Source organism: Hyla sarda, chromosome 5, assembly GCF_029499605.1.
Source record: "Hyla sarda isolate aHylSar1 chromosome 5, aHylSar1.hap1, whole genome shotgun sequence".
NCBI lineage: Eukaryota > Metazoa > Chordata > Amphibia > Anura > Hylidae > Hyla > Hyla sarda.
In genome coordinates, this window is record NC_079193.1 from 320668048 (window position 1) to 320686735 (window position 18688).

Below are 18688 nucleotides of genomic sequence, written 5' to 3' on the forward strand. Positions count from 1 at the left end.
ACTAATAGAAATTCTAAGGTTCAGCATAGGCCCAAATAGTTTTAGCAGGTGAGATGGAACAAGTAGCTGTCATACACCCCTGACAGCTTATTTACAGTGGGGCAAAAAAGTATTCAGTCAGCCACAAATTGTGCAAGTTCTCCCACTTAAAAAGATGAGAGAGAGGCCTGTAATTTTCATCATAGGTATACCTCAACTATGAGAGACATAATAAGAAAAGAAATCCATTAAATCACATTGTCTGATTTTTAAAGAATGTATTTGCAAATTATGGTGGGAAATAAGTATTTGGTCAATAACAAAAGTTCATCTCAATACTTTGTTATCTACCCTTTGTTGGCAATGACAGAGGTCAAACGTTTTCTGTAAGTCTTCCCAAAGTTTTCACCCACTGTTGCTGGTATTTTGGCCCATACCTCCATGCAGATCTCCTCTAGAGCAGTGATGTTTTGGGTCTGTCGCTAAGCAACACAGACTTTCAACTGCCTCCAAAGGTTTTCTATGGGGTTCAGATCTTGAGACTGGCTAGACCACTCCAGGAACTTGAAATGCTTCTTACAAAGCCACTCCTTCGTTGCCCGGGCAGTGTGTTTGGGATCATTGTCATGCTGAAAGACCCAGCCACGTTTCATCTTCAATGCCCTTGCTGATCAAAGGAGGTTTTTACTCAAAGTGTTATGATACATGGCCCCATTAATTCTTTCCTTTACACGGATCAGTCGTCTTGGTCCCTTTGCAGAAAAACAGCCCAAAAGCATGATGTTTCCACCCCCATGCTTCACAGTAGGCATGGTGTTCTTTGGATGCATTCTTTCTCCTCCAAACACGATGAGTTGAGTTTTTACCAAAAAGTTCTACTTTGGTTTCATGACATTCTCTCAATACTCTTCTGGATCATCCAAATGCTCGCTAGCAAACTTCTGACGGGCCCGGACATGTACTGGCTTAAGTAGGGGGGACACGTCTGGCACTGCATGATTTGAGTCCCAGGCAGCATAGTGTGTTACTGATGGTAGCCTTTGTTACTTTGGTCCCAGCTTTTTGCAGGTCATTCACTAGGCCCCCCCGTGTGGTTCTGGGATTTTTGCTCACCGTTCTTGTGATCATTTTGACACCACGGGGTGAGATCTTGTGTGGAGCCCCAGATCGAGGGAGATTATCAGTGGTCTTGTATGTCTACCATTTTCTAATAATTGTTCTCACAGTTGATTTCTTCACACCAAGCTGCTTGCCTATTGATTCAGTCTTTGCAGCCTTGTGCAGGTTTACAATTTTGTTTCTGACGTCCTTCAACAGATCTTTGGTCTTGGTCATAGTGGAGTTTGGAGTGTGACTGTTTGAGGTTGTGGACAGGTATTTTTTATACTGATAAGTTCAAACAGGAGCCATTAATACAGGTAACGAGTGGAGGACAGGGGGGACTCTTAAAGAAGAAGTTAGAGGTCTGTGAGAGCCAGAAATCTTGCTTGTTTGTAGGTGATCAAATACTTATTTTCCACCATAATTTGCTAATAAATTCTTAAAAAATCAGACAATGTGATTTTATGGATTTTTTTTTCTTATTATGTCTCCCATAGTTGAGGTATACCTATGATGAAAATTACAGGCCTCTCTCATCTTTTTAAGTGGGAGAACTTGCACAATTGGTGGCTGACTAAACCCTTTTTTTCTCCACTGTATGGCAGAACGAAGTATTGGATGTGGTGAAATTCATTATACCGATCCTCCTTTCTTTGATATCTGGGAGGCTCCCTAGCACATTAGACTGTCAACTAAATCAGCATAAATCAGATCAGCAAAAATGTATGTAAAATGTATGGACAGCTTGATGTGCAAGAAGTTCCCAAAACAATAGGGTCAGGCAGGTATAGGGTTTTCCCAGAATCACTTTCAAGAAGGTTGAGTAGTTTTTGTGCAGATGGAGTCATTGCTTTTCTTAGGGAACATAAATGTCACACAACTGTGTCATTCAGGCCCTATTCCCATTACAATTTGGGGCTTCTGTGAGGCCTTGCAGCAAAAAAAATATTTTGCCAACAGGTCAGTATACTTAAATGTAGTCTAATTGTGACCATGTTTAATCCATTTCTAGAACACATACGCTGTATGTGTTGAAACTTAAAAAACATGGTAATCACAGACACGTAAACATTCAGGAAGTAGACAGGCGACCTATGAACTTTTCCCTAAAATATTATGTTTGCGGAAAAAGGGTCAGGTATGTTGGATTTCTTCTGCCCGATCCTATTGTTTTGGAGGGGAAAAGTCAGCCTAAGAGCTGTCTCCCCTTCCCATAGAGGAGACATGAACGTTCGGCTGTGCTGAACGTTCATGTGTATGAGGAGGTCGGGAGAGATAACTGTTGGGAGAGATAAGTCATTGAAAATGTATGGCCACCTTGTTAAATGTTTCCAAAGAGGTGCACTTGAATGGGACTATTCTTTTATCCCCTCAATTATGGCCAGTAAGCGTTCCACTCTCCTATTCTGACTCTGGCTCCTTCATAAATAACATAATAAGGATAAAAGTTAGCAATTCTATACATTTACTGTAATATAATGGTGAAATCAGACTTTACATCACCTTGATGCAAGCTGCAAATATCTAAAATAGTTTTTCATAATATTTACAATAATATTTAGAATTTTTTAAACTTTTGGTTTGAAGATGTAGTTTGGTACATTTCTACTGACTCCAACTCCACCCATAACTGACTCAGACTCCCGGACTCCAACTCTGCAGCCCTACGAACAATTCCTTTAACAAGTATATTGATAATATGCCGGTGGGACGTGGTTATGACAACTGTGTGTATCGGGATTCCATTTGTTTGCAAACAAAGCCAACCCAGTTTTACCAGTCACCCATCCTGTCTTCTTTTCTCATCATATCAGCTTTCTAAGAATAATGTTATAGCTATTATAGGCATAGTTATTAAAGTGAGGCACTGTAAAGCACTGATATCAGGTGTGTACGTTATAAGTATCACAAGTGTAGACTGTAGCATTCTTAACCGTTGGGGTACAACCTATGAAACCCTGTCAATCCCAAAATCTTGAAAGAGGCTGTGTTGCAGTTCCTTACTCAACTTGTGACCAGAAAAACGTTGAAGGTGCCTAAGTTTGTGGTACGGGTGTGATGAGGGCAGATGGAATTACCCTAGGGTCAGATGGCATTAACCCCTTGTGTTCGTGATGCCAGGGCGTGGTTTAACTGCTTCACTACCCGAAGGTGGGCCGCTGGATCCTGGGCTAGGCACAGGGGCAAATAAAGACTCCGACGCCAAGTTACAGAACAACGGCAGCTTTACTGAGTCAGACAGATGTAACAGTTTATACAGCTTGGCTAGGCCCACAGAGGGGACCAGTGACTTCTGAGACCACAGGGCTTGCTGGGACTTATGGTGGACTGGGAGAATTTGCTGCAGAGCCACGCTGAATGGAGACAGATTGACTTGGATTGACTTGACTGAGACTGACTATACCCTGTTTGTAGCTTACCATGTTTTGACTTGGACCTGGGGGTAGTGGACTTGTGGATCCCTGGCTGCGTGGTAGACTTTAGGCCTCTTCTGGACTCCAGACACACTCTGACAGGACTTGACCTTACTGCAACTCAGCTAAGCAGAAAGAGAGTGAGCAGAGGCTCCACCCAGGGTATATATGGGGGAGACTTTGAGTGGTCCCATAGGTCACCCTGTAAGTCACATGTCACTGGTACCTTCCTGGGTTACAATCACATGACAACCGGTATTAAAGGCATAACACATTTTATATGCAATACACTATACAACACAGGCACTTACGAATATACATAGGGTACAGGTGCAGGGGAGACCCAGAGGTCACTCTATGGAGGCTGCCTGACAGGGCAGCAAGGGTACAGGGGTATAACTCCTGTACTGGGCCACCACAAGTTCTTAAAGGAGTATTCCGGCTTTATTTGATCACAGGGGTCCCGCCACTGGGGACCCCCGCGATCTCGATGCATCCCCTGGCATTCTACCTCTGAGATGGGGACATGATGTCATAGCCACGCCCCCTATTGATGTCGCGCCATGCCCCCTCCATTCATGTCCATGGGAGGGGTCGTGACTGATGATCACATCCCGATCTCGGAGGTAGCGAATGGCACAGAATGCTGGGGGCTGCACCGAGATCGCAGGGTTCCCAAATGGAGGGACCCCTGCGATCATATATCTTATCCCTTATCCTTTGGATAGGGGATAAGATGTATAAAGCTGGAATACCCCTTTAACTAGCACCGCAGTGACTTTGTTCTAAGCCTTGGTTAGTTTACTAGTGGTTATACCCTCACCAATGTGGAAATGATAGCATAATGATATACCATCATTTCAATGAGATGACCCCTTTAATATACAACTAAATATGATAAAATGTGTCTAATTTTCAAAAAGTTCATATGTTTAAAATTCACCTTCTGTTGTTTAGATTGTTTTAGTTTATTTATTTGAGATCAGTTTTAGTTTATTTAAAACACAATAGAAATGATCAAAACAACAGTATTTTCCAATGTTTCTGCTGATCTCTGATGACCAGAGTTAATGCTTTATGACAGAGTAAAATTGAAGTTAAGATAAAGCCAATTGCTTGTTGTGTGTTATTATTATTATACTATATTATGTTGTTTTATGTTATTATTTGTCATGTTTTAAGCTTTTTTGTGCATTGCAGGTCGGCAATGCCAAGCCAGAACTCCAGCCAGTGATTGATGCCTTAACATTAATTCCAACAAAGGTACAAAGCAGCGATTTTCATGTTCTCTGTCACAAGCTAAGAGCTTAACATAATAATGTGCAATCCGGGTACTCATTTCTAATAGTTTTCCCCCTTCCCATTAAGATTACAGTGTATATCCAACTAGAGTTATATACAAATATTAGATCATTTTAAGCTGATTTTCCAACAGTACCTTAACAATCTCTTTTGTATTGGGTCATTCAGAGTATGTACTGTAAATGGCTTTTGCATGTTGGTAGTATCAAGTCACTACAATGTTAGATTCTGTCAAACTCCTTTAGTCATAATTATTAAAGGGGTACTCATCCCCTAGACATCTTATCCCCTAGCCAAAGGATAAAAGATAAGATGTCTGAAGATAAGATGTCAGAAGATAAGCGGCGGGATCCCCGTGATTTCGGCTGTGGGAACCCAGATGTCCATTGCACGGAGCGGATTTCACTCCGTGCCGGATGACTGGCGAACCGGGGCGGAGGCTCGTCACGTTACGGTCATGTCCCGCTTGTAATGACGGCATCACGCCCCCCTCCCATAGAAGTCACGAGCCTCCGGTGCTACGGCACTGCACCCGCCGCTCTAAACTAATGCCGGGTGCAGCTGGGAGATCGCGGGGGTCCTTTGGATAGGGGATAAGATGTCTAGGGGCGAAGTACCCCTTTAAGCCATGCTATTGTTCTACCTGGGAACATCCTAAAAATGTCCATAAAGCAAATGTGTAGAACCCCTGCCCATTCTGCGATCCACTTTGTGAGATGAATATCAGGACAGATAAGCATGCTTATGCATAATAAAATACAATTACAAACAAGAACTAAGGATGACTGACAAAAAATTTGGTTTGGCCATTGGTGGTGATTTTTCCCTAACATGCACGAATGGTGTTTCAACATATTGGAAAACTTTGACACATCAGCAATGTGCCACAGTGCTGCAAAGTTTTTCTTAAACCTCCCTGTTAAAAGTGAAAAAGACACCAAAAACAGAATAAAAAATTCACAATTGAGAATTTATCATTTCGTAAAATTTGCAGAAATTGATGGATTGATTGGAAAAATAGGTAAACTTTGGCCTATGTACGGTGCATGCCGTTAATTAATACAGTCAAATGCATTTCCCCATACTTTTTTTTTGTCAAAATTTACACAGGACTCCAATAGTACATGTGGCACATTATATCCCAAATAGCTAAGGAAGTAACGATAAATTCTCTGTCTAAAATGGGCACTACTCGGTTCCTATGCCAATCATTGCCTTGCTTATTTAGTGGGTAGGTTAATCCACTTCTTAATGCAAAAAATGTTTTTTTATTTTTTTAGGGAAAAGAGGCACCTTTCCTAAATTATGATCCTTCAGGTTTACTTCCAAAATCTTTGGATTTCTGGACTTATAAGGGATCCCTGACTACCCCACCTCTCCTGCAGTGCGTTGTCTGGACTGTACTTAAAGAGCCAATCAGCGTGAGCGAAGAACAGGTATGTAGATCTTCTATTCAAAATTACTAGTGATTAGAATAATATTTCCTTTATTCTTCATACAATTTATTTTTAAGTGAATGCCCAGGGGAAACATCCAACTTCTGGGACCCCACCAGGCCTAAGATTAAGGGGGCCACAGTCACCAGGCTGTACAGGGAACTAAAGTGTGGACACATTCCCAATTTACAAGGAAAACCTAAGAAGGGGACACAACACTTCTGTCATCAGCACTGTGCCCCTCCATTCCAAAGATCAATGGGTCCCCCACCAATTATAAATTGCTGGCATGTCCTATCAATATAAGATTACTCCTTTGCGTCTTTTAGCATTCTCTTGTATTATTCATAGATAAAAATGAGGAGGACATTGACATTAGTACATTACAATGTATATTACCAAACGCCTGGTCCATTTATGAAGAGATTGTGCAGAACATCAAATCTGCAATTTAATAAGCATACAGTGGAGTAAAAAAGTATTTAGTCAGCCACCAATAGTGCAAGTTCTCCCACTTAAAAAGATGAGAGGCGCCTGTACTTTTCATCATAGGTATACCTCAAATATGAGAGACATAATGAGAAAAAAAAATCCATAAAATCACATTGTTTGATTTTTAAAGAATTTATTTGCAAATGATGGTGGGAAATAAGTATTTGGTCAATAACAAAAGTTCATCACAATACTTTGTTATATACCCTTTGTTGGTAATGACAGAGGTCAAACGTTTTCTGTAAGTCTTCACAAGGTTTTCACACACTGTTGCTGGTATTTTGGCCCATTCCTCCATGCAGATCTCCTCTAGAGCAGTGATGTTTTGGGGCTGTCACTAGGCAACACAGACTTTCAACTCCCTCCAAAGGTTTTCTATGGGGTTGAGATCTGGAGACTACTAGGCCACTCCAGGACCTTGAAACACTTCTTACGGATCGTTGTCCTGCTGAAAGAACCAGCCTCGTTTCATCTTCAATGCCCTTGTTGATGGAAGGAGGTTTTCACTCAAAATCTCACGATACATGGCCCCATTCATTCTTTCCTTTACACGGATCAGTCGTACTGGTCCCTTTGCTGAAAGACAGCCCCAAAGCATCATGTTTCCACCACCCTGCTTCACAGTAGGTATATTGTTCCTTGGATGCAACTCAGCATTCATTCTCCTCCAAACACGACGAGTAGAGTTTTTACCAAAAAGTTCTACTTTGGTTTCATGTGACCATATGACATTTTCTCAATCCTCTTCTGGATCATCCAAATGCTCTCTAGCAAACTTCAGACAGGCCCGGACATGTACTGGCTTAAGTAGGGGGACATGTCTAGGCACTGCATGATTTGAGTCCCTGGCGGTGTAGTGTGTTATTGATGCCTTTGTTACTTTGGTCCCAGCTCTCTGCAGATCATTCCCTAGGCTCCCCTGTTTGGTTCTGGGATTTTTACTCACCGTTCTTGTGATCATTTTGACACCACAGGGTGAGATCTTGCGTCGAGCCCCAGATCGAGGGAGATTATCAGTGGTCTTGTATGTCTTCCATTCTCTAATAATTACTCCCACAGTTTATTTCTTCACACCAAGCTGCTTGCCTATTGCAGATTCAGTCTTCTGGTGCATTTTTACAATTTTGTTTCTGTGTCCTTTGACAGATCTTTGGTCTTGGCCATAGTGGAGTTTGGAGTGTGACTGTTTGAGGTTGTGGACAGGTGACTTTTTTTTATACTGATAATAAGTTCAAACAGGTGCTATTAATATAGGTAACGAGTGGAGGACAGAGGAGACTCTTAAAGAAGAAGTTACAGGTCTGTGAGAGCCAGAAATCTTGCTTGTTTGTAGGTGACCAAATTCTTATTTTCCACCATAATTTGCAAATAAATTCTTAAAAAATCAGGCAATATGATTTTATGGATTTTTTTTCTCATTATGTGTCTCATAGTTGGGGTATACCTATGATGAAAATTACAGGCCTCTCTCTCATCTTTTTAAGTGTAAGAACTAAATACTTTTTTGCCCCACTGTACATCCTCATTGATCAAAGAAGGATCCTCTTGATATGGAGGACCCATCATGTCCCGTTGAGTCCATGATTTCAAAGAGAACTGTGTTCCTGCGTTAGTATTTATTGGGTTAAACACTTAATAGGACCTCGAAAGATTATACAGGGTCTTAGTGGGAATCCACAAGCTCTGCCATGACCTAGTGCTTAGGACAGTTTTCTTTATAGGGGCAAAACAGAAGATAATGTATGTAGCTCAGAGCCAAGGGTGCTCTATCGTGAAAACCCACGGACTGCCCTAGTGACTGATGACCTGAATATTACCCAGGGCTTATGTTTGTGTTAATTCTTGTTATCTTGTCACATTAGGATATCCGCTGTATGTCAGAAGATGTGCACTGCTGTAGATAAATATTTTAGCCAGTGATAAGGACTGAGAAGCAGCTTACTAACTATGTGTCATTTAAGATTTTGACATCCTCCATGACTTTCTATTTTAACTTTGGGGAACCTCCCTTATCTCATAGCAACAGTGACATGTAAACAGCAGGCTCTCCGATAAGCGGTATGTTATGTCTAACTGTACCAAGGCTGTCCATGTTTTAACAATGAACCAAAGGATGAGATTTTCCAGCGCACTAGATGAGTTAAAAATACACCAGTCACCTCCTCCGTTTCTGCTGCACATGACCAGGTGTGACTGGAGAGGTTGTATTCACACTTATAGTATCCTGCACATATTTGATGTGCAGGATTTGAAGCTGCAGATTTTGTGCTGTAGAGGTCAATGTAAACTAAATGACTGAACACAACTTCTAATCTGCAGCTTCAAATCCTGCACATCAATCGTGCACCATATACTGTACATGTGAATACAGTGGTCCCTCAACATACGATGGTAATCCGTTCCAAATGGACCATCGTTTCTTGAAACCATCGTATGTTGAGGGATCCGTGCAATGTAAAGTATAGGACAGTGGTTTACAACCTGCGGACCTCCAGATGTTGCAAAACTACAACACCCAGCATGCCCGGACAGCCAACGGCTGTCCGGGCATGCTGGGAGTTGTAGTTTTGCAACATCTGGAGGTCCGCAGGTTGAAGACCACTGGTATTAAAGGTTGTACTCACCTGTCCCCGCCGCTCCGGACCGTCACCGCTCGTCACTGCTGCCCTGGATGTCGCCATCCATCGCTGTCGCCGCGTCCCCGGGGTGTCCCCGACGCTCCGGCAAGGCCTCTGCTTTCCCGGCATCCTCGCTCTCCGTCGCCGGCATCACGTTGCTACGCACGCCGCTCCTATTGGATGATGGGACGGCGTGCGCAGCGACGTGATGACGACGATGGAGAGCGCCGACGATGCAGGGGATCCTGAAGAGGACGCGCCGGAGCCCCCAAGGACAGGTAAGTGATCGTCAGCGGAGCACACGGGGCACTGTAAACGGCTATCCGGTGGCAGCTGAAGCAGTCTGCGCTGCCGGATAGCCGTTTATGCGATGGCCCCGACATACAAAAGCATCGTATGTTGATGCTGCCTTCAACATGCAATGGCCTCTGAGAGGACATCGTATCTTGAAATGATCGTATGTCGGGGCCATCGTTGGTCGGGGGGGTCACTGTACATCCCAGGACCTTCCAAGTCTTCAGGCCAGGCCTGGCCATCTTATTGCTGCTATGTCACAGAATAACCTAAAGATCCTATTGTGAGAATTACATTTCATTCTCAGTAAGTACATGCATTCTGCATATACTGTATCTGCTGGGAGCCAAACAGCGAGTACACCTCACTGAAGATATTTAGGACTACAACATTCCCCTCAGAAAGCTTCAAGGATTGCATACTTTGTTCCACAAAAACTTATTGGGAGGGATTTATCAAAACCTGTCCAGAGGAAAAGTTGCCCAGTTGCCCATAGCAACCAATCAGATCTCTTCTTTCATTTTTGAAAAGGCCTCTGAAAAATGAAAGAAGCGATCTGATTGGTTGCTATGGGCAACTGGGCAACTTTTCCTCTAGACAGGTCTTAATAAATCTCCCCCTTTTTCTTTCCAAAATGCGCCTCCTCACTTCAGCCATTGTTTTGTTTGTTACATTGCAGGTGACTGCACTTCCATTGCTGTGGAAGATTTATTCGAGCACTTTTTTCTGCGTAAAGGACTGTGTTATTTCTTCATTATTCTTGAGTTTCCGCCAATTGCATATTTACCATTTTGCGCATTACCCCTGGCTCTGTCCTGCGCTATGCTCCCTCTAGGTCGCAGATCAGTAATTCAGCTTTTTACACAAGCTCTACTTAGTATGTATTTTACCATGGAAAGAAACTCTCATTAAAAGCAACAGCAGCTCAAGATAGGATATTGTAGGGTTTTATAGGGAAGCTTTCATAGCGTTCTAAACAAGAATGTGCAAGTAAATAGAAACTTGTTTCCTTATTATTATCATAATTATAATTTATTTATATACCGCTATCACTTTTTTGTAGCACTCTACATACTGCAATATTAGGGAAAATACATTGTAACAATTATTTTAAAAAAATTAAGTGGTGCAGACAAATACAGTGACCCCTCGACCTACGATGGCCCCGACATACGATCATTTTAACATGCGATGGCCTCTCAGAGCAGCATCAACATACGTTGGGGCCATGTATGTTGGGGCCATCGCATAAACGGCTATCCGGCAGCGCTGACTGCTTCAGCTGCCACCGGATAGCCGTTTACGGTGCCCCGTGTGGTCCACTGACGATCACTTACCTGTCCTCGGGGCTCCGGCGCGTCCTCTTCGGGATCCACTGCATGGTCGGCGCTCTCCATCGAGGTCATCACGTCGCTGTGCACGCCGTCCCGTCATCCAATAGGAGTGGCGTGCGTAGACGGCAAGACAGCATAGTCAGGAACAGGCAGATATTGTTACATGCAGAAGGCAATAGACAGGGGTACAATAGAAGTTGAATCAGAAAACAGGCATTGATCATACACGGAATAGATAGAAAAAATAGGCGAAAAACACTATTTTAGACTCATAAAACACAAAAAGGAAAGGCAACCGACACGTTTCGAGCCGAATCTGGCTCTTAGTCAGAATATGGATATCAGCTGTTTTTAACCTGATGGAATAAAAGTCAAGTTTTATTTACTCTTTCTTCTGCATACTTGGAGCAGCTGGAGGCCCTGGCTTTTTTTTGCCTCCCCTTCTTCTCTATTGATCATAAACAGATTTCTGGATCAGAAATATAGCACACCTTCACTTTGGACACAAATTTCCTTTAGGGTAGGGTCACACATAGTGCATCCACCAATGCCTAGATAGGTGGGTAAGGATACGTGTGCTGGCCCATTAAATAACTCAAAAAAGCCCCCATGCATACCCTACCGGCATGATCAGGAATGGAAGAGGAAGCATAATGGGAGCTGGAGGAAGCAGGGGAACATGGACCAGTAGCCAGTAGGATTAAATGACAGTATGCTTATTGGAAGCTGCCCGTCAATGTCACATATGTGTTGTATCTAGTATTGCAGATCAGCTACAATGAATGTGAGGTTAAGCTGCAGTACCACACATGACCTGAGGACAGGTGTGGTGGTATTTTTGGAAGACAGCAGTAATGTCTTTTTAATCCTGAGCAACGTCTCCAAATTTGTAGAGTAGTGAATTTGTTTGTGCATAGCAGCTAAACCACAATTTTACATTAAATTTGGAAATTACATATACAGTGATCCCTCAACTTACAATGGCCTCAACATACAATAGTTTCATCATACAGTGGTCTTTTCTGGACCATTGTAAGTTGAAACCAGACTCAACATACAATACTACAGACAGTCCAGATCTGTGAAACGCGTCAGTGGTTGGAAGAACTGACCAATCAGAATGGACATTTCACTGGTAAAACCCCTGTATTACTGAAGAACATGCACTGACTGGTGTCTGGTAGCGCCCCCTACAGTACAGAGAGGTATTATATTTTCTGTACACTTTACCTGTATCAGGGCTGCTCCTTTGGACACCAGGTGAGGGCAACTCCATGTTACTTTTTTAGGACATTGTGTGTTTTATACAGGACCCGAAAGAAGCTCCAGTCCTCTACATAGACCAGTGTTTTCCAAGCAGGGTGCCCCCAGCTGTTGCAAAACTACAACTCTCAGCATGCCCGGACAGCCTTTGGCTGTCCGGGCATGCTGGGAGTTGTAGTTTTGCAACAGCTAGAGGCTCCCTGCTTGGGAAACACTGACATAGACAGTGATTTTTCCTATTTTTGGATGACATTTTGGTGCCTTTAGAACCAATTACCAGGTTTCCATAGAGTTCTGGTCTCAACATACAATGGTTTCAACATACAACGGTCGTCCTGGAACCAATTAATATTGTAACTTGAGGGACCACTGAATAATATATAATAAATAATGTGCGTCATTCTCAATGTACTCAATGTTTTTCCAAAAAGCTAACAGATTTTTCTTTTTTTTTCTTTCTTTTAGCTGTCAAAGCTGCGAGGCCTTTATTTCAACGACGAGCATGACAGTCCCTGCCACATGGTTGACAACTATCGCCCACCACAGCCGCTGAAGGCCAGAGAAGTTAGAGCCTCGTTCCATTAGGATCAGAACCTCCCATCTGGGCTGAGATCTGACTTGGATTTGGCGCTCTAATGCACACTGGTAGCAGTTATTTCTCTATGCTGAATCTCTAATCCCTTTGTGAGTACTAGGATCTGATTAATGAAATGTGAAGGTCAACAGACATAGGCAAATCATGTATAATGTGAGATGTTACTTACGCTTAACCAGGCGTTGCTTCTACTGATTTTCTTCCATAAATAATGCTGCACTAATATAGAAGGGGGGGGGGGGGGGTGCTTTGTCCATAAGAATTTTTTTTATGATTTATGTCTTAAAAGGAAAACTTGAAGTACCGTACATACACTGCTATGTATGATTTAATGTGAACTAGAGTTAAAAGCTTATCTATTTGTTGCATAAGATATACATTGATTTTAATAGGAGTGTAAATATTTTAATTGTATATGACAGAATATACGTAGAGAGTCATATTGGTGCTAACTTTGCGCAATTTTAAGGTCCAAACTTAACATGTAGACAGAGGAGATTATATATGTATTTTTCGATACCAGAATAAAAATTGCTACTACAAACCATTTTGAGTCTTGTTTTGATATATTCACATACACTTGATCACTGGAGGTCAGTACTAATCCGTGTGTCCATGGAATGGAAGCCCCCAGTAGCATCATCATTTTTATCATTATATTTGCAATCTTGCACAATAAGGATATTGAGCTGAGAGATTGACAGTAAAAAAAAATTATGTAAAATTAACATTCCTCACCTTTATTATTTTACTGCTCTACAGTCCCTATATATATATATATATATATATATATATATATATATATATATATCTGTACGCAGAGCCGTGGGCACTATATGGTAATCAGTATGGCACCATGTTGTGGATATAGGAGGAGATTTATCAAAATCTGTGCAGAGGAAGAGTGGTGCAGTTGCTAATAGCAACCAATCAGATCGCTTCTTTCATTTTTAAAAAGACCTGTGAAAATGAAAAGCCTATACACCTATCTACCTATACACAGGTTTTTATAAATCTCCCCCATAATCTCCGCAAGTGAGGCTTCTAGGGTAAAAACAGCTCAATAATATGAGTTTTAATACAACAGTGAGCATGAGGCTATTCCTGCCATTACTTGTGGTATAATAGTGTATACCAGTCAGAGACTTAAATAATATATGCTGTTGTCTTCCACCTGGCAATGGAAGCCTATGGGCACAAAACTTTCCCAATGTGCACAACAAGCGAGTTTAGGGTACCATGGGCAGAAAATGCGCTAATGCATTTTAAGTGTTTTTTGTAATTGCTTTTACTCATACTATTAGTAAAAGTGGTTGCCAGCTTTGAATTTGTTAATGCCATTTTGTAGACCAATTCTATGGCCCATAGCAACCAATCAGATCACTTCTTTCATTAATCAGAGGCATTTACAAAAATGAAAGAAGCGATCTGATTGGTTGCTATGAGCAACTTTGCAACTTTTCCTCTGGACAGGTTTTGATAAATCTCCCCCTGTATGCCTCAGTTTTAAAAGAATTAAAAAAAGAAGAAAAAAGAAACACTGGGATTTTATTGTGATTTGTGCCAAGGAAATTATGTTTTAGCTACATATTCATGGTCTATGATTCCTAGGCCACACTTATGTAGCCTCAGGGTTAAACAAAATTAACCTAAAAAAACAAACACACACACACACATGTGTGTATATATATATATATATATATATATATATATATATATATAAATAAAATAAAAAATATATATATATACTCTCTCTCTCTCTCTCTCTCTCTCTCTCTCTCTCTCTCTCTATATATATATATATATATATATATTTATATCGAAGACCTTTTTTTATACGTTTGATCATACCATATACAGTACTTCTAAATCATAGTCATACGGATGCCAAATAATAGAACTATATCATGAGCAAATATTATCAGCATATTACTATTATACTGTTACTGAAACAAATGCCAGTATACATTGTTACTGAATAAAATCCATTATACAAAGACCTAGTATAGAACTGCCACTGCATTAGGACTACAGGTCTGCATGGGTGCTCTGTGTCCAAAAGGCTATACCCCACACCTTATCCAAAACATGCGACCAAAGCAGAGAGGTAGCACACCAATGGTGTATAAAGTGACTTAATTCACCTATTCAGTTCACAAAGTGCTTTGTGAACTGAATGGGTGAATAAAGTCACTTTCTACACCATTGGAGTGCCACCTTTAAATATATATCTGATTGGAGTTGTTCCCTTTCCCTTTTCTTCTCCATCTGGCCCAGACTGCCAGGACAACTTCTCTCAGCAATGACACGTCTGTCAGAATCTTCCGGACAAATACATTTGACTCTGCATTTTTCCCAGCACCCTCCCTACCTCTACACAACTTGTCTATGAGGCAGGAGACAAACTTCTTCCTCTTGAAAAAGTTTTCAACTCCAGATATGGAAATAGTAGAACATATCCATGGATCAATAACACATCTTAAAATTCCATTCAATGCACATGGAATGTAAACAAATATCAGAATATGATTTAAATGTGGATGTGCATATGTTCTGTATGGGTGGAGGGTGGTTTTTCAGAAACATTTCCTTTAATAGGCCCAAAGAACTCCCGTGGGATATACAATACAATGTGTATTTACAGCATATCAATAATAAATGGATTTTTTGCTGAAAAACTAATTTAGAACAGCTAATAGTGAACTTCATTACACAAGGGGATATGATATAACTGTTGTCAACATACTTCCATCTATTTTACCATAATCTGTCCACAAAGAAAATTCCTCTGTGCTTGCGTAGTTATATAGACTACAGAAATAGGTTACGGCTAGATAAGGCTGGGTTCACACCACGTTTTGTTAAATACGGCTCCCGTATACGGTTGGGAGGAGGGGGCGTGGCTTAATCGCGGCACCCGCACTCAGCTGTATTCGGGAACCATATTTAATGTATGTCTATGAGCCGACCGGAGTGAACCGCAGCCTCCGGTCGACCACGTTTTTGCCTGTGGTCGGGAAACCGCATACGGCCGAAAACAAAGCCGACCGGAGGCTGCGGTTCACTCCGGTCGGCTCATAGACATACATTAAATACGGTTCCCGAATACAGCTGAGTGCGGGCGCCGCGATTAAGCCACGCCCCCTCCTCCCAACCGTATACGGGAGCCGTATTTAACAAAACATGGTGTGAACCCAGCCTAATACTAATATAACAACTGGTGAGGCTAATGCTCCATGGTGCTGCTGTCATACTACCCATATAGTGTATACTCCCTGTCCACTGGTGTCTCACATATAACTAACTTGCTTAGTGCCCTGGGTTGCCCATTGTTCCTACCTAAACCTTGGAGAGGAAAATCAACTCTCTTCACAAGACAGGGTAAACTGGGTGGCACGCAGTATAAGAACAGAAACTCCTATAGCCAGCAGTATTGTCTCATTCCAGGGAAATATAATTCCAAAGTTCAGGTCGCTTCTTAAATAAGCAGCAGAGAGTAACACATAGCCATCTATCACTGTGTATAGATACAAATTTAAAGAAATGGACTTGAAAGACATGAAAATGAAAAATGTAGATTTGGGTGTTCCATAGACTTCCTGGGACCTCCATTACATTTGAGGAGATTGCCCGGGAGTTTTAAACTTCCTGTCACCCGACCAATGTCATAGTAAAATATGGTTTTACAGGATTTCAGTATTTTGACATCTTTAAACTCTCATGGTACAGTATTTACCTTTTTCTCTTGTTTAGACAGAGCTTGTGTTTTGTTTAGTTTTTTCCCTGTTTAAACCCATTTTTCAGCCAATTTCTTAGTTTTGTTACTAAAGTTGACTCTGTTTTACATTTGTTTTGTTGGTCATTTCCTATTTTCAAGACATTTTGTTTTGAGTTTTAGATCATGATAATTTAACATCTCATTGCATTCATACCTGCACAAAAGTGTACACACAGCTGACTGGGAACAACTAACATCTTTTACCACACTCCATGATGGGTTTTCCATTGTGAAGGAGCTTTAGAATCCTTTCGATCATTTTGAGAACTTTTGATGGGGCCATGTGTTCTTCCCATTAGTCAAATCCTACAACTCGGTAAGGTCTTGTAAGTTTTTTTTTTTTTTAACTGCAATTTTTATTAAAGATTTTATGAAATGATTCCAGTACATAAACAGTAGTATAAACCAAACCGTAATTCTGCAACATAGAGCCAGAGATAAAAGAACAGGACAAAGAAAAAAACGCATGAATTAAGGCAGGGGACAAATAAAAAACTCTACAAAAGAGCGCAGAGTTCCAGCACATGATACACAAGCCCAACACAAAAAGGACACAACACAGCAATCACCACACTAGGAAAACCAAAGGAAGAAAGGGAGGGGAAACAAGGAGAAAAAGAAGAAGGGGGAGGCGTGAGTAGCTAAGGGAGGTTGGGGATCAGTAAAGCGATCCCATGGAACCCAAATAGAGAGGAACAGAGGTATAGTATTATTCAGAGAAGCAGTCAGGGACTCAAGAGATCGGATCTCACGCACTTGGGCCAAAAGCTAATTTTCTGTTGCAGGGAGTGTTTGCCTCCAGTATTTAGCTATCAGTGTCTTAGCTGCTAGGACAACAAGCATAAAAATTTTTAATTCGGGTAGAAAACAGACATGGTGCACATCTACAATCTTGTATAATGATCTGATTGCTTCTCAGCATAATATCAAAAAACTAACAGGTTGTTAGTAAACATTTTTGATCAAAAAATACAAGCCTCCTCGCCACGTCAATGCCACCTATTTAGAGTGGGTCCCTAACGTCCCTAGCATAAAATGGCGCAGCACCGGGCGGCGACCACCACCGCGACACCAGTGCCCACAGGGGGGAATGACCCACTGGCAGAGCTGCCCCAATGCCACTCAAACCAGTCTATGGGCCGCACCCCCCCGCAGACATGGCGCCACGGCAGCAACGGACGCCGCACAGCACCACACCAGTGTGAACAAGGTGTAACAGCTCACTTACCATGCTCTCCCAGTCAGACTGGGAAGCTGCTAGGAAAGAAATGGCCCTTGTGTAGCTAACTACTACTTATATAGGGTTGGGCTGAGGGGGTGGGGAAGAGTGCAGCACATGTTCAAAAAAAAAAAAAAGGAGGGGATAGAAAACACAGTGTGAATTCGGGTAGAAAACAGACATGGTGCACATCTACAATCTTGTATAATGATCTGATTGCTTCTCAGCATAATATCAAAAACTAACAGGTTGTTAGTATACATTTTTGATCAAAAAGTACAAGCCCACTTGCCACGTCAAGGCCACCTATTTAGATTGCGTCCCTAACGTCCCTAGCATAAAATGGCGCAGCACTGGGCGGCGACCACCACCGCCTACGCCATTTTATGCTAGGGACGTTAGGATTATGGAATTCCCTCAAGGCAGTCAGAAAAGGCCCAGCAATCCCAAATTTCTGAAGAGTAGCAAACATAAAGGGACAGCCTATCAAAGGCCTTTTGGGCATCAAGGCTAAGGACCAAGGCCTGTTCTGAGCGCCGATTGATTAAGTCTATCAGACCCACAACCCGTCTGGTGTTATCCCCTCCTTGGTGGCAGGGAATAAAGCCGACTTGATCTTTGTGATTAAAAGAGGGGAAGCCACAAAGCCGTGCAGCCAAGGGTTTGGTAAAAAATTTCAAATCGCAATGAAGAAGGGCAATGGGTCTGTAACTCGCACAATTATGGGGATCCTTACCTGGCTTGGGAATAAGAATAATCAAAGAGTGTAGAAAGGATTATGGAATTCCCTCACCCCCCCCCAGAAAGGAATTTAACAAAGAAACAAGCCGAGGAGACAAGAGGGAAGCAAAGGTTTAATAGAA

General features: G+C 41.8%; 1 protein-coding gene across 2 annotated transcripts in view; it reads left to right on the top strand.

Annotated features, from left to right (window-relative positions):
- LOC130274215 (carbonic anhydrase 2-like) overlaps positions 1 to 13375 on the top strand; it is a 56005-nt gene extending 42630 nt beyond the window's left edge. For both annotated transcript variants that reach the window (XM_056522272.1, XM_056522271.1), the window contains exons 6-8: positions 4695 to 4757; positions 6077 to 6232; positions 12699 to 13375. In XM_056522272.1, coding sequence (XP_056378247.1) covers positions 4695 to 4757; positions 6077 to 6232; positions 12699 to 12818 — 339 coding nt within the window. In that variant the 3' untranslated portion in view covers positions 12819 to 13375. The remainder of the gene's footprint in view (positions 1 to 4694; positions 4758 to 6076; positions 6233 to 12698) is intronic.
- The last annotated feature ends 5313 nt before the right edge of the window (positions 13376 to 18688 follow it).